Source organism: Dendrobates tinctorius, unplaced genomic scaffold (genome assembly GCF_039654945.1).
Source record: "Dendrobates tinctorius isolate UK_male_01 unplaced genomic scaffold, ASM3965494v1 ptg000134l, whole genome shotgun sequence".
NCBI classification, from domain to species: domain Eukaryota; kingdom Metazoa; phylum Chordata; class Amphibia; order Anura; family Dendrobatidae; genus Dendrobates; species Dendrobates tinctorius.
The window spans coordinates 10396029-10419960 of record NW_027361802.1 but is presented as its reverse complement, the minus strand read 5'-3'; the positions used below and the strand labels follow the sequence as shown (position 1 = coordinate 10419960).

At 43.8% G+C, this 23932-nt stretch overlaps 1 protein-coding gene across 1 annotated transcript in view; it reads right to left on the bottom strand.

The window, feature by feature from the left end:
* MAMDC2 (MAM domain containing 2) overlaps positions 1 to 23460 on the bottom strand; it is a 249584-nt gene extending 226124 nt beyond the window's left edge. Inside the window, exon 1 of the mRNA XM_073543722.1 lies at positions 23330 to 23460. Coding sequence (XP_073399823.1) covers positions 23330 to 23372 — 43 coding nt within the window. The 5' untranslated portion in view covers positions 23373 to 23460. The remainder of the gene's footprint in view (positions 1 to 23329) is intronic.
* Between the last annotated feature and the right edge of the window lie 472 nt (positions 23461 to 23932).

The window sequence follows — 23932 nt, the reverse complement described above, 5'->3', positions numbered from 1 at the left end:
ATTGTTAACAACTGTGCTTTGAGAATTTCATTTTTCAAGATTTCCCATCCTTCCTGGACATTTTTGTCTTTAAGGATATCCAGCCATTGGATCCCTCCAATTCTCTTTCTGAATCCCTTAAAATCTGCCTTTATGAAATCTAACCTTGATGTCTGAGTCTTCACAGGTCTTCCGCCTCTAGTTATCCAAAATTCTAAAATAGCATGGTCGCTACCTCCTAGGGTCCCAGCCACTTTTACCTCCTCAACCATTTCCTCCCTGTTTATAAGGATTAGATCCAAGGTAGCAGTTCCCCTTGTTTTCTCCCCTACCTTTTGGAAGATAAAGTTGTCAGCAAGAGAGGATAAGAATTTCCTTGACCTGTTAGTTTTGCCTGAGAGAGATTCCCAAAAAATGTCTGGATAGTTGAAATCTCCCATGACAACTATGTCATATTTTTTGGAGAACTTGGCCATTTGATGCATAAAGAGTTCATCCATATCTTCAGCTTGCACAGGCGGCCTGTAGTAAATGCCTACAATGGTGTCCTTTCCATTGTTCTGTCCTTGTATTCTTACCCAAACAGTTTCCACAGAACTTCCAGTCTCTGAAGCTTCAATCTCTGTGCAGATATACGAGTTTCTAACATACAATGTGACACCTCCTCCTCGTTTATCAAGTCTGTTTCTTGCAAATAAGTTGTATCCTTCTAGTCTTGTATTCCAATCATGTGTATTGTCCCACCAAGTTTCAGTGATTCCAATGACATCATATTTCTTTTCCTGTTTTAGTAGTTCCAATTCTCCTTGTTTGTTGCCCATGCTTTGTGCATTAGTATAGAAACATTTTAGTTTGCGATTGGTTTCTTTCTCCAATATTTTTATTAATTAGATACTTTTGTCTTTGTTCTTCCTTTCCACTTCTAATAGCAGAGTTCTCAATAGCATTTGTCAGGTGTATGGCTTTTTCTGGTCTTTTGCTTCCCTTCCCATGTTGTTCTAGTTTAAAGCTTACAAGTGTAGCAAGGCGACTTCCAAATACATGCTTTCCAGTCTTCGTAAGGTGCATCCCATCTCTAGCAAGTAGTCCATCGTATAAGTAATTCACTCCGTGATCCAGAAATCCAAATAGTTGCTGACGGCACCATCGACGTAGCCAGTTGTTCACCTGCAGAATCTTATTCCACCTCCTTGTTCCATGGCCATCCACTGGGAGGATGGAAGAGAAGACCACCTGCGCTCCCAGTTCTTTCACTTTCTTGCCTAAGTCTTCAAAGTCTCTGCAGATGGTTTCCAGGTCGTTTCTTACGGTGTCATTTGTCCCCACATGTAGTAGCAGGAATGGGTAGTCATCTGTAGGTCTGAAGAGTCCTGATATCCTGTCAGACACATCTTTAATTTTTGCACCTGGAAGACAGCACATTTCTCTTGAAGTTATATCCGGTCTGCAGATAGCTGCCTCTGTTCCTCTCAACAGGGAATCCCCCATGACCACCACTCTCCGTTTCTTCTTCACAACATTTTTCTTTCTCCATCCAGGAGGACTCTGAAGGCGTACAAGGTTGCTGTTTGTTGGCAGTCTTATCCTGATGTATTTCTTCATCGTTTTCCTGCGTGAGAGCCTGGTACTGGTTTCTGAGCAGTATGGGTGCTGACTGCCTCCTGATCCTCCTGCTTCTCTGGGTCACATGTCTCCATTCCTCTGTTTCTTCAGGTGCACTTCGAATTTCTTCTCTTTCTGTAACATGAAGAGATAATTCTGCTCTGTCCAAGAACTCTTCACCTTCCTTAATGATCTTCAACGTAGCTAACCTCTCTTCGAGATTTTGCAACTTTTCCTCCAACAGGGACACAAGCTTGCATTTGTGGCATGTGAAGTTTGGCTTTTCCACTGGTAAGTCTGTGAACATGTAGCAAGAAATGCAGCTCACCAAATGGCTCCTGGCCTCTTCCATATTGAGATTTCTTAAAAACGATGAAAGATGAGCCAAAATTGCGCGATATGCAAATGATCTCCTCAAGACTCTTCCCCTGGTTTTCCGATTTCCTCTTTTCAGCTGCAACGGCCAAAACCCAGTGATCGTTGAGCTCGCGGAGACTCTTCACTTATCCCAGAAGGCACTGGGAATATGCAAATGATCTCAAGACTCTTCCCCTGGTTTTCCGATTTCCTCTTTTCAGTTGCAACGGCCAAAACCCATTGATCGTTGAGCTTGCGGAGGCTCTTCACTTATCCCAGAAGGCACTGGGAATATGCAAATGATCTCCTCAAGACTCTTCCCCTGGTTTTTTTCTATGGGGCTGAGATCTGGAGATTGGCTAGGCCACTCCAGGACCTTCATATGCTTCTGACGAAGACACTCCTTCGTTGCCCTGGCAGTGTGCTTGGGATCATTATCATGCTGAAAGATCCATCCACATTTCATCTTCAATGCCCTTACTGTTGGATGGAGTTTTGCCTCAAAATCTCACGATACATGGCCCCATTCATTCTTTCATGTACACAGATCAGTCGTCCTGGTCCCTTTGTAGAGAAACAGCCCCAAAGCATGATGTTGCCACTCCCATGCTTCACAGTAGGTATGGTGTTCTTTGGATGCAACTCAGCATTCTGTCTCCTCCAAACACAACGAGTTTTGTTACTACCAAACAGTTCTACTTTGGTTTCATCAGACTATATGACATTCTCCCAATACTCTTCTGGATAATCCAAATGCTCTCTAGCAAACTTCAGACGGGCCCGGACATGTACTGGCTTAAGCAGGGGGACACGTCTGGCACTGCAGGATCTGAGTCCCTGGCGGCGTAGTATGTTACTGATGATAACCTTTGTTACGGTGGTCCCAGCTCTATGCAGGTCATTCACTAGGTCCCCCCGTGTGGTCCTGGGATTTTTGCTCACCGTTCTTGTGATCATTTTTGACCCCATGGGGTGAGATCTTGCGTGGAGCTCCAGATCAAGGGAGATTATCAGTGGTCTTGTATGTCTTCCATTTTCTTATTGCTCCCACAGTTGATTTGATCACACCAAGACAATCTGCTTGCTTATTGCAGATTCAGTCTTCCCAGCCTGGTGCAGGGCTACAATTTTGTTTCTAGTGTCCTTCAACATCTCTTTGGTCTTCACCATAGAGGAGTTTGGAGTGTGACTGTTTGAGGTTGTGGGACAGGTGTCTTTTATACTGATAGCAAGTTAAAACAGGTGCCATTAATACAGGTAATGAGTGGAGGACAGAGGAGCCTCTTAAAGAAGAAGCTACAGGTCGGTGAGAGCCAGAAATCTTGCATGTTTTTAGGTGACCAAATACTTATTTTCCACCATAATTTGCTAAATAAATAAATACAGATGTTTACCTTGGAAACCTGTGTACACGCTGGTTTCCAAGGTAAACAGTGGGCATCCAGGAGCCGCACGGCTCTTAGATACCTGATGTTTACCTTGGAAACCAGCGTATACGCCGGTTTCCAAGGTAAACATCGGGTATCCAAGAGCCGCGGCTCCTGGATACCCGATGTTAACATTAGAAACCAGCGTCCAGCGTCGCTGGTCCTGATCGCTGGGGCTGTCTATGTGACAGCTCACCAGCGATCAGCCTAGCGATGTCCCAGCGATCCTATCCACGTTGGATCGTTGGTGGGATTGCTGGGACATCGTTACGTGTAACCGGGGCTTTAGACTCCAATTTCCCTCCTTTGTATACAACGAGTTGTTCACGTCTGTTTTTTGGCAGACTGTGTATCTGCAAAAAAATCACAGAGACATGCAGGATTGTCTCTTTTTTGATCTGAGTCAAGGTTAAAGTTTACTGATATAAATAAGTCTATGGGTCCGTGAAAACACAGACATGGATGGCATCAGTGTGCAATCTACGTGCTGTCCGTGATTAACATTGCAACCGATAAGAGAAGCTTTGTAATTTATTAATTTATATTTCTATATGTGAAAATCACTAATGAAAAACTGATGCTAAAACTGACAAACTGATCAAATACTGATGAAATTCTGATGGAAAACATGGACGACAATTGAACTTTTTTTGCGGACGTGAATAATCACGGATGTCTGACTGAGGCCTAAGAGTACAATGCGCGAACACAGAGGTTCCCCCCCCTCCCAGATTTTAGAAAGTATTCCACACTTACAGTAAATCCTTATGAAAACCACCTACAAATCAACTCCTACTGTGTTTAATTGGAAATTCATGTTGCAGAATTCTGAATAGCGCAGCTACAGTAACAGGCTTGTAGATCCACAGCAGTCTAAACTTTAAATTCTGCCACAGAAATCCAAGGGTCAGCTTTAGATTTATACCATGGATATCACTGCAAAAACAGCACACATAGTCCATAGTACAATCTGCTGTTTCACGATAGTACGTAAGCTGCACACGAAAGGGTTAATGACACTTTGCCCGGATAAAAGAAACATATTGAATAGCAGTATACAAAACAAGTCAATTATACAATAATCCTCACATTAAACACATTACCAGGGCAAGGATGAGATGCATTTATTCCTCTTCTGAGAATGGATAGAAAAACTCTGCCAGAATGTGTCGCTTCTGTCATTTAGAAAGAGTATTTTGATCCATCAAATTTTGATAATACTGGGTTTTCTGACATCCACAAAAGAAGTAGTCCCTATCCCAGTGCACATACCAGAATTTTTCTGAGCAATATTCTGACATTTTGAATTGGAGCTCATACACAGATGGATGCCCCTAAGCCAGTAACACCAGTCTGATCTGTGGTGGTGGCTGGACTGTTTTCGCCTGAGTGAGGGCAGGAATCTCCTAGTAGCTTGTGTAACAGACCTCAGTATGGATGTGTCAGGTTCAAGCTGTGGTGCTCATGCACAAACCATATGGGTACAGAAGAAGTGGTCCAACCAGAATTCAGCTCTTTCCTACAATATGAAAGAACTCAGGTGACACGGGGATACCACGACAGAGAGGGGCCAGAAGATCTCAGCGAATGATCACACAAAATTCTACACTGATTTGAACTGCTTCACCATCCTATTAAACAGTGCAGTTTTTTTCCGTGCTCTGTCTTTGCAAGGGTTATTCAATTCAGGTGATATCCTGGAGTTCTCCATCCTGAATTGCCTCAGCTGTTCTGTGTTGGCCACTCTACTTTGGTATATATGCTTACTACTGGCACTTGGGAGTTCCCATTGATAGATCTACTTCCTGGTTTGGTGTTGGAGGAGAAATTCAGTGTTTGGAGTAGGCAGTTGGAGAGTTGTTCAGGAGACTATTGCTTGGAGTTGGTTTGCATGCTTATCCTCCTCTCCTATTTGGTTTCTCCTACCTATCCGTTGTGTTCTACTCTGTATGATTGTAGTTTTCTTTCATCCCTGTCTTCCCTTGTCTGTTTGGTTAGTGTAACCCTATAGACTTCAGCCTCACACCTCGCTGGGTGGGGGATGGAAGAGATAAGGGTTAAGATAGGAGCATAGCAAGGTACGTGTCCCTGGCATCTCCACCTTCTGGGGTAATATGGGAGACAGGGATAGACTAGGGTGCTCTCTAGTCCAAGGGATCAGTTTGGTGCCCACAGTCCCTTGATAATAGGTTACATCAGGGCCACCAAGTTAGCCTTACTCAATTTCCAACCTCTCCTATATGTTCATCATGTTCAGATTCTTAGCAGCCATCGCATCATAAAGGAGAATTCGAAAGTACAAGCTCTTTCTTGAAAAGAACCATATCTAAAGTTCTTATCAGACTGCATAATTCTCCAAACAATGCTGGGATTCCTACCAAATGTGCCTTCCTGTAGAAACCTTAAAGAAGTTGTCCATTACTTGTCATACCCCTCGCTTGACCTCCATAAGATAATAAAGCTTATACTCCCCTCCCGTGCCGGCTCCATTCCCATGGTGTCGGCAGTCTCTATTGCAGTGTTTTGACATATGACGCCGGTGCCCAATCAGCGCTGGAGTCAGTGGACAAATCGGCCATAAAGAAGAAGTCCAGGATGAGCTGCAGCCCGAACTTTCTCAGCCAGTGCTGATTGGGTGCTGGTGTCACGTGTCACAACACTGCACGAGAACCCCGGCGAGAGTAACTGCCAACACCGCGGGAACACCACAGGCACGGGTGGTGAGTATAAGCTTTATTATTTTATGGGGGCCAAACATTTTGATCAAGAAGAGGTTGTCCCAGTAGTGGACAACCCCTTTACTGAATAAATATCTTTACATGTTCTTCCTGCAAATTTGTATCCTGGAAGTAACTTACACTTGTTAACAGAACAAGTTCCTTTAGAGATTCAGAAGTTTTTTTTTTCTGCAATTTCAAGGTGCCAATAAGGAAAAGAAAGCCAGTAAAGCATCTTTGGCCAGATGCTTGAAGGAAATCACTAAAGACATCTTCTACAGTCTCTTGACCTACCATTGAATCTTCATGCTCTCTACTCGCTCCACGTATTCCTCTTGGGTCTAAAGAGATGTTACGTTCCCTTGCTTCAAATACGTAAAACAGTAACCTGGTCATCAGTGTTCACTTGGGTTAAGCACTACAGACTTGATACTTTGCCTTCTGAGGATTCAGCCTTCAGGAAAAGTGTTAATTAGAGCATCTAACCATTAGTCCCAGATGTTTTTTTTACTTTTACTTACTGCTTTCTAAGTCCCTTTTGTGTGCTGCATGAGAATGATCAGGAAGTGGAAAATTTACTTAAAATTTTCATTTCTTAGAGTCCTTTGGCAGCACAACTTTCCTCTCAAATGTATTTATTAATTGCTTCACATCATATGTCTCATCCTTGCTTTGGTAATGTGCTTGACATACTGCTAATCAATATGTGTCTTCTGTCTGTTGCAAAGTGTCTTTAACCCTTTCGCGTGCTGCTTAAAGACTCCTGGAAATGATAATTTAGGTGCCTGTTCCATGTAAAAGAACCCTTTAAGTGGCTGTCACAACTCTGTTACGAGAATACCAGGGGCCATGAACTCCTTCCTTGTCCCTAACCCTAGGGGCACCTTAGCTATCCCTTCTCCCTGGATTACTTCTGATGGTGAAAATGCCAGGGCCACGTACCTTGCTGAACTCCTGAATTAGCCCTATCTGTCCCGCTCCCCCACCCAGGCAAGTGGGGAATGATAGAGTATGTATATACACAAACCATACTAACAAGGAAGGACATACAGGGATAAATGAAAATACCAAACATACAAATATGCACTCACAGACAACAGAGACGAACGACGTCTATAAAAGGAAGGAAAACCAAATAGGAGAGGATGAGGATTTTGCACAGACGAAACACCAAGCAACAGTCACAGATCAACACTTCAAACGCCTCTAACAACAACCAGCACCTCCACTACACACCTGGCAGTTTAAGACTAAAGCCCCCGTCTCACATAGCGAGATCGCTAGCGAGATCGCTAAATCGTCACCGATTTTGTGACGCAACAGCGACCTCGCCAGCTATCTCGCTACATGTGACACGCAGCGGCAACCGTCCCTCCTGCTGGATATCGCTGATCATGCTCGAATGTCCTGGGCCATTTTTTCATTGTCGGTGTCCTGCTGGCCAGCGCGCATCGCTGTGTTTGACCCCGACTAGGGACCTTGTTGGCGATGTAGAACTCAGGGACGCAGGTGGGAATCCTCAGAAAAGCTGCTGTGTGACAAGGTACCAACGACCGCCGAGGTCGTTATACGGATCGCCGGATCGTTGCTGCGTCTCTGAAGAAATCTGCCTGTTTTTCAGCTTACTAGCGACCATTTAGCGACGCACCAGCGATCCTTACCAGGTCGTATCTTTGTCGGGATCGCTGGTGCATCGCTAAGTGAAATGGGACCCTATCACCGGTATCCCTAATAGCCAGAGACAAGTATATATAGGAGAGGGGAGTGGCCAACACTGAACAGCTGGAAACCTTCCAGAAGCTCTCAACTGAACATTTTAACCCCTGCACTGCTAGCAGAAGTCTGCACCATTTAAAGGGAATCTGTCACTCTTTTTTTGGTCTATCAGCTGCTGGCATTGACATCAGGTGCTTATCTACAGCATTCTGAAGACTGCAGTGCGCAGGCGCCAGACCTTTCCCGACGCCTGCGCACTGCTGGACTCTGCTCTGCCCTCAAAAGGGCAGAGCAGTGCGCCTGCGCCGGAGCCACGACATGAAGGGAAGAAGAGGACGGCATCGTATGAAGATGGGAGGCGCCAGACCGCGACACCCATCGGACCGGACCGCCCCCTCCGGTGAGTATAATCTAACGTGTTTTTCTTATCTTTCAGGTTACATCGGGGGCTTATCTACAGCATTACAGAATGCTGTAGATAAGCCCCTGATGTCAATGCCGGCAGCTGATAGTCCAAAAAAAACGGTGACAGATTCCCTTTAATATGAAGATGTGCTTCTAACCAGTGTAGGAAAGTGGGAAGTCAGACGCTGAGGCATTCTGGCACTTCTTTGTCGCGGTAAACCTGTGACACTAATACTGTGGAAAATATAGCCTAGCCACATGTTACATCACCGCCCTTTCATGTGAAGAAGAGCAAGTATTGCATGTTATCTGTACTGCTACACTGAGACAGCAGCTGTAGACAATGTGAAAGAAAATTCTGCACAATTTTCAGCGCAGCTGTCCTCCTAACCATTTCATCTTATACAGGCAATGAAACATTTTTCATATTCTTCTGATGCCCACAGCCATTCACATTCATATTTGGTTAGCTTTGAATTATTAGATACCACCCACCCACATAATTCCATGTAATAAAAAAAAAAACTCACCAGCTTGCTATAACTGAGTCTTGGATTAGTTGAGTTAATAAATAAATGAAAGTCATAACCACATGCATGCCAGCAGATAGACTACCATTGATATAGATATGACTTGCTATGACGACACCTGTTGTGCACCCCTCATCCTCTCTCTGTAAATTCCATACCAAATTATATGCCATTTATAGTGCAACTGTTTTGGTTTCTTAAAGTGAACAGCGCATAGCGGAGTAGCTATTCATAAATCTGCCTACTTTATTAGAAGTAGAGTTCTTTATAGAAGGCTCACTCCTGGGAAGAACAACTGTCTTAAAACAAATGCAAATAGACTTATGTAGGGAACTAAGGATGAGGCTATATTCACACATCAGTGTGACAGATCCCAGTGTTGTCCATTTTTTTTGCAGACAGCATACTGACTCATAGAGTTTAATTGATCCACATATACTGTATATCGGTTTTAAAAACAGATCCGTGTTTTCGGTCCATGAAAACTGAGTGCATATCATATTCTCATCAGTTTTGTGGCCAGACTCGGCCATTAAAGTCTACAGCGATCTGTGTAAAATGGATGAAACTATGAAGACATAATTTGCACTTCATCGTTCCATCCAAGTTTCAATTGTTATTGATTAATACATTGTTAGAGAGGTTCTCCAATAGGGCGTAGCTGAGCATGCGGTGAGACATACTTTCCCTTAGGTCCCATGACACTTATCCTGAACGAGCCATTTAGAAGGAGAGGAATGGACCAGCGCTTGACTCACCCACTTCCTTAGGGTATGTGCACACGCTGCGGATTCTGCTGCGGATCCGCTGCGGATTTGGCCTCTGCGGATCCGCAGCAGTTCTTCAGACAGTGTACAGTACAATGTAAGTCTATGTGATTTACAATCCGCAGTGCACATGCTGCGGTTTTTCAACTGCGGAAAAGCTGCAGTTTTAAATCCGCAGAAAGAATTCCATTGTCCAGATGTCAAACCGCAGGGAAAAACCGCTGGCCAATCCGCAGATAAAACCGCAGGCCATTTTAGCTGCGGTTTAACCTGCGGATCCGCAGATACAAATCCGCGGGTGAATCCGCGGCGTCTGCACATATCCTTAAAGTCCCTGAATGACAGGGGGTGATCTCCGGGTTGTGGCATTGCCATGATATGCTCTAAGTAGCAGTGAAGATATGTAGATGCAGCGCCAGCCAAAATCTAAGATGGCGCTTGCACTGTCGGTAGGCGGAGGCAGAGAGATGTGGCTGCGCAGCTGGAGCAGTTTGTCTATAGGCCTCCTTCCTCTAGTACCCCACTCAAGAGATCTGTGTCTGCTACACAGGAGGTGAGGCGAACACCTGGTAAAGGGTACCGATGTATGGTATTATCTATGGAGGAGGAGATTAAGTCCGCTTAGCTAGGGATAACCCCTTAAAGGCATAATGGATCTACTGCAGCTCCTAAATGGAAAACTTGTATCCTTGAAGAGATTTCCCAGAGGGACTCCAATCCCCTGCAAGACGTCCTCAATGCAGTTAATAAATGCAACTTTACCCTCAATACGCTGATGAGACATATTGGCCATATACAAGAATCTATTTCTATAATTCGTCATGACATGCAGAAAGGGTCGGAACACATCACAGCAGTGGAAAGCAGAGTTAGTGAGACACTCCCCACCAGTCCATAGAGATGTACAGATTCACACACAATCAGTTGCAGCACAGATTGCTAAGGCTGTGACCTGGAAAATTGTCAGAGAAGCAATAATATTAGACTGGTAGGGGTTCCTGAAAAGGCTGAGGAGATTGACCCGGATGTTTATTTAAAAAAAAAAAATGGTTACCTTTGGCAAAGATACCCTCACTCCTTGGGTTGCTGTGGAGAAAGCTCACAGGGCCAAGAGATTGGGCCCAGTGGGCAGACCACCCCCCACCCAGACCCATCCTGATAAAAATCTTGCACTACAAGGACTGAGATAACATATTAAGTTAGTTATTTAGTAGTTATTGTAGTATATTTAAAAGCAAGAAAAAAGCGGGAAATTAAGCTAGGGGAAAGAAAATCACCTTTTTCCCAGACTTTTCAGTGAAGGGCTAGTGCAAAAGGTCCCAGTTTCTGGACATAAAGAGGAGGATGAGGGCACTGGGCCTGCAATACTCGATGATCACATTCTTTGAGTCCTCAAAAGATGCACTCAAATGGCTGGACAGTCATGAGCACCCAATCCAGCAGGAGGCTGGAAGGGCCCAAGACAGTTCTAATGCATGCTGACCCTTAAAGTCCTTTTTCTCACTACCTGATAACTCCAGCAGGTATCTCCGTTGCAGAATTGAGGCCTCATTTAATGTTACTATGTGTCATTAGTACTTTGGTGACTGGTATTTATGGTCCAAATCTCTGTCTTACTTAATTTAATTTCTTCATTAGTGTGGCGGATCCTCCGCCAAGACACTAATAGAATGGTATATTGTTTATCGTGTTTCCTTCCTTTGCAGGTGCATGCATCTAATGGTTAAAGATTTGCTTAAGCCCCATCCCTTACTAGTAAGGGCAGGTTTAAAATATAAATGGGAGGGGTTTTATTTGTTCACATTTGGGAGAGATGGAGGGGGTTTGGAATGCTTCTACATCAAAAGTTGGATACTTTTAAGAGCCGGGAGAATGGCTAACTCACAAGGATCATCTTTTATGGGCGTTTCTTAAGATAGAAACAGTGATTGATTTTATTTCTTGGAATATTCGTGGGTTGAACAACAATTCCAAAAGATTCACAATCTTTGACTGTATAAATGATTCAACGCCGCAATAAAAGGGTACAGGAGATCCATGTAACAAACTACTGTATACTATCAATAAGCTACATAGGTCCTTGATGGAGTATAACTTACATTCCCTTCATTCCAATTACTCAAGGGGGGTTATTTAATTCTAAATAAAAGTATCATATTTACACATATTGACTCCGTCAAAGACACTGACAGTAGATTTGTTGGGATTAGATGTAAAATCCAGCACTTAGAATGTATCATAGCTGTAGTCTATATACGGTACCTCCTCCATATTTAAATATCCCTTTCAAAAAGATTCTTGAGAGACTGTCACAATGGCCAAATATACCCTGTGAGGAACTGGCCACTTAATAAAGACTATAGGTCGAATGGAAGTAGAGCCGAGTCTACAGCTCTAAGGGATACAGACATTTTCCAGCACGGACCACTGGTTACATCGATATTATTGTATTTTATTAGATATTTGCTTACTCGTCAGTTCATCCTCAGGAATCAATGTTTCCATTCAGTGACAGCATGCAGAGGAAGGCATGCAGGTTGGATCTTAGATATACCTAAGGCAGACAGTAGATTGCCAAAGGTAAATGTAAAGCAATCATTCTATCAATTTCCTCTCAAGGTTTCAATTCATTGTACTGCGAGCCCTAGGCCCATTGTGTGGCTGGGGATAGTAGAACCATGGGAGCCGTCACCATAGGGGGTCTCATATGCAAGCCCAGGTGATGGGCTTATGGGATATACTTCATTCTGTGAGCCAAAGGAAAATGTTTTAGTGGGAGGGAGAATAAGACGCCACATGTTTAGTCAGGCAGTTGTTGGAGTGACTTGGAAGGGAGAGGATCCAAGCTGGGATGGATGGTCTCTGGAGTTTTGGAGATCATTTGCAGGTTGGGCTGGATCCTCCTGCTACGGTTGAGTGATCTGTCATCTGGATTTCACAAATTTTCTTAACGACTGTTGGTCCTGGATACATGGATATCGGTTGTGTTATTTGTCATCTAGAAGAGCATGGACTGTGACTACAGACTAAACTGACGGGAGATAAGAAATCTGTGGGCCAATCAAAAGTTGGGAGACAATGAGTATCATCTGGTATGGGGGAAGTGGGATTATTGGCCCCAGGGAGGGGATCTTGTGGACTGAGGACATTATATTTTGAGGGGGTGGTTGAAGATTCCCACTCCACACCCCTTTTAAAACTACTTTGATAGATATGATTACCTGTGTAAACATAAGATATGCTATTGGTGTTTTAGTCACTAGATGGCAGCGGTTTGCAGATTCATATGACTGTCACATGTATGTCAGTCACATGTATGATATATCAGCCTGATGAAGGGACGTAAGCAGTCCCGAAAGCTTGCTTTGTAACAACATTCGCTATTATTTGTTAGCCATTAAAAGGTACCATACCCACAAGATTCCTATTTTGTTTCTCTCACTGAGAGCACTTTATATATTTTTTTCTACTGGCTAACACGGTACTAAACCAGTTTTTTCGTTTTACATGTATGTCAGTTGGCACACAGGGAGATAACCAGTTTGTGCCGCCCCCAGAGTCAGTTGGAAAACTGAAGGATGACGGAGAGTTGCAGGCGGCCATATTAGAGTGCAGTTAGTAAGAGACAGATGTGACAGGAGCACAAGAGAGTTAAGGAGAATGGGTGTGTGCAGTGTGCTACTGTTCCTGTGATTTCTGTCAAAGAAGAAGAATCACGTCGGGGAGATGACTATGGTTGGATATGCAAATTGCCTCTTCTGAAAGAAAGAGGACTTTTACTCTACAGCGCCACCTATTGGTAGTAGCGATCCTACAAGTCACAATCAACCCTTTAACGAGTCTTGTAGTGTGACTTAGGATACAAGCCAAATCAGAATCTCAATTTGCAGACACGGTGTTTCGAGCTGTTGGCTCTCGTCAGTGCAAAGTATGAGATCTGATTTGGCTAGGTGAGAGGCTCTGGACTAGGGTCTAAGAAGTAAGGTTTCTCCTTGCAGAGAGTGACATGCCAGCTGTGGCTTGTCAAGGTAAGGAGGCTTATTCGCCGTGCAATGCTCCTCTGGGAAAATAATATGCAAATTGCCTCTTCTGAAAGAAAGAGGACTTTTACTCTACAGCGCCACCTATTGGTAGTAGCGATCCTACAAGTCACAATCAACCCTTTAACGAGTCTTGTAGTGTGACTTAGGATACAAGCCAAATCAGAATCTCAATTTGCAGACACGGTGTTTCGAGCTGTTGGCTTTCGTCAGTGCAAAGTATGAGATCTGATTTGGCAAGGTGAGAGGCTCTGGACTAGGGTCTAAGAAGTAAGGTTTCTCCTTGCGGAGAGTGACATGCCAGCTGTGGCTTGTCAAGGTAAGGAGGCTTATTCGCCGTGCAATGCTCCTCTGGGAAAATAATATGCAAATTGCCTCTTCTGAAAGAAAGGATTTTTACTCTACAGCACCACCTATTGGTAGTAGCGATCCTACAAGTCACAATCAACCCATTAACGAGTCTTGTAGTGTGACTTAGGATACAAGCCAAATCAGAATCTCAATTTGCAGACACAGTGTTTCGAGCTGTTGGCTCTCGTCAGTGCAAAGTATGAGATCTGATTTGGCTAGGTGAGAGGCTCTGGACTAGGGTCTAAGAAGTAAGGTTTCTCCTTGCGGAGAGTGACATGCCAGCTGTGGCTTGTCAAGGTAAGGAGGCTTATTCGCAGAGTTAGACTCCATTCAGAGCATCGGCTGTGACCTGAATGGCCTTCTGCTAGCCTGTCAGGAAAAAACTGTGCTCCAGGTGACAAGCCCAGGATCCACTCCACAGTCTCCCAGCTAAATGGCCGTTCGGAATATTAGACAGCCACTTCTGTGATCAGTTATCGGCCGGTAAGTCGTGAGCTCAGGCCCTACCAAAGGGATCCCGGTGGGAGAGTGCACGCAAACTTTAGAGAGATACATACTAAAAAGGTAATCAAAAAATAAAATTCATATGAAAAGGCCGAGAGCATATTTAAACAAGCTCTCCCAAAGTAACAACAAGATATAGGTACAGTGGAGTACTCCAAATATATAATCCAACACTTAGAAAAAACAAAGTAGCAGCTAGCCACACTTAATGAATAAAAGTTAACAGTTATTGCCAAAATCACAATAAAAACAAGTATGACAATAGACATAAACGCAGTACATATAATAGGAGGAGACATGAAGATAGGCAGGGGATGGGTGTAGGGTCAGGAAATAATAGGACCTGGAAAAGCTGGGTGGGTATAAATCACAAGTGCACATGGACAGCACATAATGGAGATCAATGTAAACACCAAAAAAGTATCCATGTGTCACAACAACCCATGACTCCCATAGTGTGTCCAGACAACTGCAGCCCCCCTGGCAGCCCCTGATACACGTTTTGCATGTTTGCTTTCTCAAAGGGGAGTGAATGACATGTCCTGTCTCAAGACTGGCTATATATGCACAGAATACCAAAGCGCTGATAATTGCGGACCGCCAGCCATATAAATCCCTCAATAATTCCTCCAACTAGTACTTGTTGCTCCACAGTACTGGTAAGGCCCGAGTGCACCCTGCCTGATGATGCAATTTCTTTAATACCAGTTTGCGGCTGAGGAGGTGTACATCTTTCAGGGCTGTGAAAAAATAAAAGCTATTAGATGGTAGAAAATTAAAGCCAAGCTTGAGGCATTCACATTGTGTTTCTCATATGGGATAAGCGGTTAGATTAATTACCTCAAGATTGGTGTTTTTAGCCTTTTGCTCAAAGATAGGAGATGTCTGTTTCCTTTTATTATTTGTAGGGAGGCTTCCCATATTCCTCGTATTTCTAACCCTCTCACTCCCTATGGGTTTGATCTGTTCAGATGTTACATTAGGTTCATCAACCGATGTAAAAGATGATATGAACCCAGACCTAGCTTGGGAGGGAAAACGATGGCGGCCCTTATTTCCCTCCTATCTATAGGCTCTATTTTCTTGGAAATTGAGACTGTCCCTTTATAATTTTTGGGATTTGGTGGCAGCAATTTCTTGTTCCCACTTGGAGAAATCCTTCTCCAGGTCAGTGTTTAATTTTTCAAGGGCATCTGGGGTAAGCTCATCTTTGATACTTGTCTGGATAGTATTGATCTCAGTTCAATTATTTATTCTGTGTATATATAGCTAGCCAGTCTTGAGACAGGACATGCCATTCACTCCCCTTTGAGAGATCAAGCACGTGAAACGCACGTCAGGGGCTGCCACGGGGGGCTGCAGCAGTCTGGATGCACTATGGGTAAGCCATTGTATGGAAATCATGGGTTGTTGTGATATTGACACATGGATACTTTTTTGGTATTTACATTGATCTCCATTATGTGCTGTCCATGTGCACCCAGCTTTCCCAGGACCTATTATTTCCTGACCTTACACACATCCCCTGCCTACCTTCATGTCTCCCCCTTTTATATGTACACTGTTTATGTCTATTTTTGCATTACTTGTTTTTATTGGCAATAACTGTTATCTTTAATTCAGTAAGTGTGGCTAGTTGCTACTCCATTTTTTCTAAGTGTTAGACTTTAGAGAGAGTTTGGCGTCAAACCTAAGTTCAAAGATAGAGACATTGTTTGCTAAGAGGGCTGTGTGAACCTTGGCTAGATGCTCTCTTCATTGGGTGAGCTTCTGTATAGATAGCAAAACAGAATTGTAATTTTAGAGAATTGTTAAGTTTGTGAATCTCTGCGTTGCACCGCTGCAGGGGCTGCTTCTTGCACTCATCTAATTACACCCTTGATCTGGGTAACTCCCAGTTACCGCGTTAGGCAGACCCACAAGTCAGGCAAATTATAGTGTACCCGATAGAACATACTGGGCCTATCAGTTGTGCAGCGCAGGGGTCTTAGCTGATCCGGGCTAGGTGTGTGTGATAGTTAACTATGTTTCTTTCTTGATGTTTCCGGGATAACACAGTTTTCGTTGTTAGTAAAAACTAGCTCCATAACAAATTGCCTGGTCGTGTTCTTTGTCCCCGGCCCGCTGTATTCTGGATGAGACCATCCCGGTACACCGTCTACACCTCTACCTGGATTTGTTATAAAATCATGGATGTATGGAATAAAAGTAGCTGCATCGTTAACCTGCCTAGGTGAATATTACAACCCGCAACCTCAGATCTTAATAGCAATAGGTTTCCAGGGGGGAAGGGGGGGGGTAATACTTTGACCCATTTTGGTCACCTTATCAGAGAGGTGAGGCTGGTTGACATTTGGATGGAGAGGTTTACTAAGTTAAAAGTCTTTTTTTGGGCCTCATCAGCCTATCAACCTCTATCAAGGATTGATCTAGCCTTGTGTAATTCTCAAAAGACTTCATACATTTCTAAAGTTGAATAAGTTGAATACCTTCCTAGATCTCTATAGGATCACTCTCCCGCATGGTTACAGGTGCAGGTGGCCCCATTAAGCTATTCAATGGGCTGGAAACTTAATCCATTCTGGCTTAAAATTATTAATTACACTACTATTAGGAACAAACTTGGTGAATTATTTGATGTCAATTCTGATTCGGCCTCTAATAATGTGGTTTGGGACGCTATGAAGGCCTTGTTAAGGTGGATACTGATCAGAGATTAAACTGTTAAAAGTTAATTAGCGGAAAAGACGTGTTGAATTGGAAAGTAAGGTTTGAGAAACCGAAATATTGTTTACCCAGGATAATAACCAGGTGAATAGAATGCTTTGGAAAGAAGCCCAAAAACAGCTGAGATTATTTCAAATAGAGCAAGCTGACAACAAAAGAAAGTTTTTAAAATAGCAGTTTTATGAGGAGGGAGAAACTGCTGGAGTTTTACTAGCCAAAATGACCCAAGCTCAGAGAGAGAATGCCTTTTAACGCCGGTTAAAAGATAGGGAGGGGAGGATTAATACCCAAACTTTCCAATTTTGCAGACTTTATATAGTTTTTATACCAATTTGTATTTGTCTGGGGTGAAATACTCTAGAGAAGAGGTAGCAGACTACCTAACTAGGATTAAAATTGGGTGATAAAGATTTTTTAGAATTGCCAATTTCCCCGGAGGAGATTCGATAAGCGATAGGGGAAATGCCAAACGATAAAGCCCTTGGGTCTGACAGCCTTACAGTAGAGATTTTTAAAATACTTGAGGAAAAACTTTTACCCCACTATTTGAAAATGGTTAATGATACATTTTCCAAGGGGACACTGCCAAGATCACTATATGAAGCTACAATAGTTGTCTTACCCAAGGAATTACCAGAATCATACAGACCCATTTCACTACTAACATGTGGTGTCAGGATTCTGGCAAAAATCCTGGCAAATAGGTTGACCTCTGTGATAACATCGGTAATACATCTGGATCAAGCTGGCTTCATGCCATCTAAGGAGACTTCTATTAACCTACCAAGGCTATTTTCGAATTTGCAGGCAGTACAGCCTGATCCCAATGATAAAGCTGTTCTCCATGTTAGCGTGGCTGGTCTGGAGCCGGAATCTCCAGGAGTGGACCCTCTGGGCCGTGGCACCGAGGGGCCCCGGGCGAGCTGCCAGGTGGAACCGACCCCTATACAGGGACCGTTAGGAGCAGGCCCAGGGGTTCAGGTACCACAGTAGCTGATACCGAGAGGGGCGGCTCAGGATGGACTGGAGTAGGAGTGTGGGACTGAAGTGTAGATGACAGGACAGAGCTGGAACACAGGAGATAGGAGTGGAGTAAGACTGTAGACTGGAACGTGGAGGGACTGAAGTGTAGATGACAGCACTGGAACACAGGAGACAGGAGTGGAGTAAGACAGTAGACTGGAACGTGGAGGGATGGCTGGAGCAGGAACACAGGAGACAGGATTAGAGGAGGACGGGAGGACAGGAGCAGGATGGAACTGGAACCCCGGAGGCAGGACTGGAGTAGGACGGAAGGACTGGAGCAGGATGGAACAGGAACACCGGAGGCAGGACTGGAGTAGGACGGAAGGACTGGAGCAGGATGGAACAGGAACACCGGAGGCAGGACTGGAGTAGGACGGAACAGGAACACCGGAGGCAGGACTGGAGTACAGCAGGGGACATGGATAGCAGGACTGCGAGGCTGCTGCAGAGAACACACGAGAACGGGACTGTGAGACTGCAGAGAGCACATGAAGAAGCGGGGCCCAGTGTGCTAGGAAACACAACGATCAGGTGCCTCCCTCAGGGGGAAGCGGCCTGATATGCCCCTGTCTGGCCTGCCATTGGTCAGGGGGTGCTTCCGGGTCAGGGCATAGCCGGAGCACAAGAAGCAGAAGGGAGGCGCCTGCAGAGACGCCGTCGGCCGCGCGCCTGTCAGAGGTGACCGCCGTGGCTGTCGAGCGGCGAGGGGCTGTGGCGTGGGAGCGATGGCCGGGTGAGTATGCAGAGACGGCGTGGGAGTGGAGACCGGGTAAGTATGTCGGACCAGCATGACACTCCCTACATGCCACAAAGGCTTTTGATAGTGTGGAGTGGAAATTATATGTGGGCAGTTCTAAGAGAAATGTGATATAGGCCTAATTTCATCAATGGGTAATGCTACTGTACAAGACCCCAACAGCTAGAATAAGAGCTAATGGAAATATGTCAGAGAGAGTTTTGATCTTTTTAGGAGAACAAGTCAAGGCTGTCCTCTACCTAAAAAAAATTGGACCAGAAACAAAAACGAGAAGCAAATAAAGATGATACTCACAGATGTTTAATACCAGTAGCTTTACAATTACATAATGATCTTCAAACTTAAAGCCTGATGTTCGCCAAGCTCGTAGGGCTGACAAGCTACTGACAAGCACCGTTGCCAGGTACAGTACATCCAATTGAAAATAAGAGATCCTAGTTCGTAGTGCTAACCAATTGCAAGTTACACACAGGCTACTAACTTTTCTGGACTCGTATTCAGAGGCAGGATTACAATGGCAGGTAACACCTTTACATAAAGCTAATAACACAGGATCCACCACTCACAATAGATGATGCCACACCTAAGTCTGCTCCTCCTTCCTTCACAGTGACCTTTGCACACACTCATTAGATGCTTCAATGCACTCTATTGTTGCTAATGTACATGTATATTTCCTCAAAGATCAGGAAGTACTAGTCTAAAATTGCCCAGTGGCCAGTGTGAATATTATAAGTTTTCTAACTTTACCTTTAATAAAGATCATGATATGGAAAAAAAAAACATTTAAAAAAATTGTTAAATAATAACAAAACCTGATTAAAACAATATATCATTTTCTTATAACACTTTCCCTTTAAGGAGTTGTACAAGATTTTTTGAAAAATGGGTCAATAATAGAGGTGAGCGAATAAATTTACAAGACCCTTGCCATCGGACGGGATCACTGAAAACAACTTCCTCCTGTATGCTGGAAATCTTGCCACCTCTTCGGATTTGTAGGCCTGGTGCAATGTTACATTTTTGGATACACGCATGACGTTGTACCAGGCCTACTAATCAGAAGAAACACAAGGGGAGGTCAGTGGTTCCGTACTGATATGGCTGCTGGACCAGGGTCTTGTGTATTAATTTACTCATCTTTAATCAATAGTAGAGGTTGTGATAAAAAATCATTTAAAGTTACCTAAGAAATTCCCATTCTCTCCAATGCTGCGGCTTTGGTGTTTCCAATGGTCTTTGTTAGCAGCTGTCCTGCAGTGATGAGGTTTCAGCTCATACATGATGGTCTCAGGAAATATGAATGTCTAGTGACCATCAAAGCCAATGACTAATGGTAGCAGTCAGATACAAGGACTTGAAACGTCTTCACTGCAGACAGCTAGCATAGACTGCCAGGGCAAATGGGATGGTGGTGTTAGATTGATACAGAATTTAACTGGAGAGTATATGATATTTGTTCTTTTTAATCAGAGCTCCAGCTATCGAGACATTAAGAAAAATACTGGACATTTTAAGCCTGAATATAACAAATGAAATCCTGGAAATATTTCAGAATTCTTACTAGTCTTTTGGGCCCATGGATTCATACTGTAATAACCAAATATCCTTACGGGCAACACCTTTTGGTTTCTCGTGTTGCGGAGGACTGACAGCACTCTGAGCATTGTGGCTTCTATTTATAACTGAAACTACAATGCAGAGCTGAATCCATCACACAGCGAACATCAGTGGTCCCCTAGACACCCCATTCATTTATAAAGGAGTTTGTCAGGTTATGGTGACGTGTCCCCACCCCTCACTTAAAGGGTTATTCTCATATTCTGAAATTTGTACAATTAATGAAACAGCATGATGATAAGCAAGTTTGCAGTTGACTTGCCTTTGAAATTTGCTGTGATTCACTGTATATCTGCAAGGAGTTTGTATGTTCTCCCCGTGTATGCGTGGGTTTCCTCCGGGTTCTCCGATTTCCTCCCACAATCCAAAGACATACTGATAGGTAATCTAGATTGTGAGCCCCACCAGGGACAGTGATGATAATGTGTGCAAACTGTAATGCGCTGTGGAATATGTTAGCGTTGTATAAAAATAAAGATTATTATTATTATTATTGTTTACAGCTCGTTGCCAAGGAGACAATGACCAGAGCCTGTCCACACATGTGCAGTTGCTACATTCCAGGATGAGGAGTTAACTCATGAGTTCCCAGCCACCTCTCTCCTGCCTCCCTTTCCACTACTGGACAATGCCTGCTTAATTAATGCAATACTCCAATCAAAAAATATAGTGTCACCTCTCGCAGCAGTGCAGTTTCAGTGATGTAGGAGCCACTGTTCCCAGAAAGTGATGTGACATTGTGTCACATGCAGGGTACAGTCATTGAGCAGTCGCAGAGCGGACATCGGCCTTAGCAGAATATTAGCAAGCTGCAGTCAATCAGGGGCCTCTCATTCGCTTGGGGAACTGAATTGATGAAGCAAGAGTTATCCATTATTGCAAATTGAAAGATAACTCTGCAGACTATAGAGCAAGCAGATGAGCAAGTGTCATTGGAGCACATTCAAGTTTGCAGAAGGACAATACTTCTCAAATAAAGCTGTCATTCAATAGGGAGTGACCCCAGCAACAAGAAAATGAGGAGACTATAGGCTGTGCACCCTTGGGTATGTTTCCACGGGGCGTATTGGCAGCACTTTGGACGAAGCTCCGCCCAAAGCACTGCCCCCTTTTGTACGCACAGTGTTTCTGCATGTATTCATTGAAAACATGCGGAATCACCGCATCCTTTATATAGAATGGTGCTATTTAGCCTGCGGAGACTGTGCGTCTCCGCAAGATAAATAGACATGCAGCCGTCTACGACTCGCAGCATGTGCGTATACGCAGGTCTGCCACCTGCGTGTTTGAACGCATAGTGGAGATGTGATTTCATAAAATCCCCTCCACTATGCTGTAACATCTTGATGCTGTGGATTCGAAGCTGCGGCTGTACGCAGCTTCGAATCCACAGCGTTTACTAACCGTGGAAACATACCCTTAAAGACACATGCTGAGTCGGCTCCATCCCCATCGTGAATTATAGTAAGTTGCTTTCATAATGCGTACATACTGCTTCTAGTAATATAGATTATTATTATAATTTGTATTATTATTACCAATATTAGTAATATTATTAGCATCTGGTTGATTACTTCCTGGGAAGCACAACCTTGTGATACATCTGCAAAACACTTTAATCACGTGTGGTCCCTCTGTTTTGGGCTTCTCAGCTAGATCTTGACAGCTTCTTATAGTGAATGTTTCCCTATGTGTCAGCAGCATGTTACAGCTCAAACCAATTTTGTGCCGTTCAGCTACAAGGAGTGCTGAAAGAATGCAACGGATGCATTGCTTGCAGTCTGCGGTATTTATAGGGAGAGCGCCGCTTATAGCTTTCTTAGCAAGACTCATCCAGTTGTTTTACTAGTCATTGTCATATGCAAGCAGAGACCTAGATGTAAGATTTGGCAGGGACTAGAAGCATTTTCCAAGTTTACTGTCTCTAACAATGCCATGACACAAGCTCAGAGTGCTGTCAGCCCTCCGCAATTGTCTGATTTATTGATCTCCTGCGCGTGCTGCAACTACTATGAAAAGGAAAAGAGAGAAAAAGAAATAGAGAGAAAGAAAGAGAGAAAAAAGAAAGCGCGAAAAAGAGAGAGAAAAAGACCGGAAGGAAAGAGAGAAAAAGTAAAATAAAGAGAGAAAAAGAAAGAAAAAAAGGAAAGAGAAAAAGAGAGATAAAGAGGAAAGAGAGAAAGAAAAAGAGAGAACTAAAGAGTGAGAAAAAGAAAGAGAGAAAAAAGAGAGATAAAAAGAGAGAGAAAAAGAAAGGAAAGAGCAAAAGAGTAAAATAAAGAGAGAAAAAGAAAGAAAAAAGGAAAGAGAGAAAAAGAAAGAGAGATAAAGAAAAAGAGAAAAAAGAAAGGAAAGAAAGGAAAAAGAGAAGGAAAGAAAGAAAGGAAAAAGAGAGAAAGAAAGAAAGAAAGAAAGAAAGAAAGAAAGAAAGAAAGAACAGCACACCCCACAGTTGAGTCATTCAGGTGACTCACCAACTCTCTTTCCTCTAGATATAGAGACAAAATATTAAAGGCAGCGCTCCAAAAAGAAAGCTCTGATGAAACCTATGTGGTTTATCACCCAAGATGCTTTTTTCACATAACTGTCTTTTGGAGTGGCCTGCATTCTTTACTGGTAGATACAGATGCATGGATAATGATGGATAGACACAACAGCTAGCATAGATCCCCAGTCAGTCACATGTGCTCAGTACCAGCTTCTCCTGGCCCTCAGCTATGTGGCCGCTGCACATCTTTAGTCCCATCACTTCAGCTCCTTTCTGGACTTTTCTTTCCGCACACTCCCCAGGGTGCAGCACTTACCTGTCACACACAGCAGCAGTGCAGGGAGGCAGAGCAGCAGCATAGTCTCTCTTGCTGAGCTGCAGGTACCACTGAGACCACCTAGTCCAGAGGGCTTCAGTCAGAGCCTCTAGGATGGGCTGAGGATGTGGAGGCGGGATAGGGGAAGGTGGAGTGAACTGACAAAGACAAAGATTAGAAGGGAGGGAGGAAACCCATGCTGCTCCTGACAACTTCCAGACATACAGACCGCAGGCACAACGTGTAAACTGCTGCACCGCATGTGAGGGAGAAGTGCTGACACACACCATGCCATGCTGGGCTGTCACATACATGTCCTGTGCACATCCCATATAGAACAGTCACCGAGAGCACAGCACACCGCTGCTAGATACATCCTACATGTAATAATCACCTCATACACACCAGCCGTATACACATCCTACATATAACAGTCACCTCATACACACCAGCCTTATACACATCCTACATATAACAGTCACCTCATACACACCAGCCGTATACACATCCTACATATAACAGTCACCTCATACACACCAGCCGTATACACATCCTACATATAACAGTCACCTCATACACACCAGCCGTATACACATCCTACAC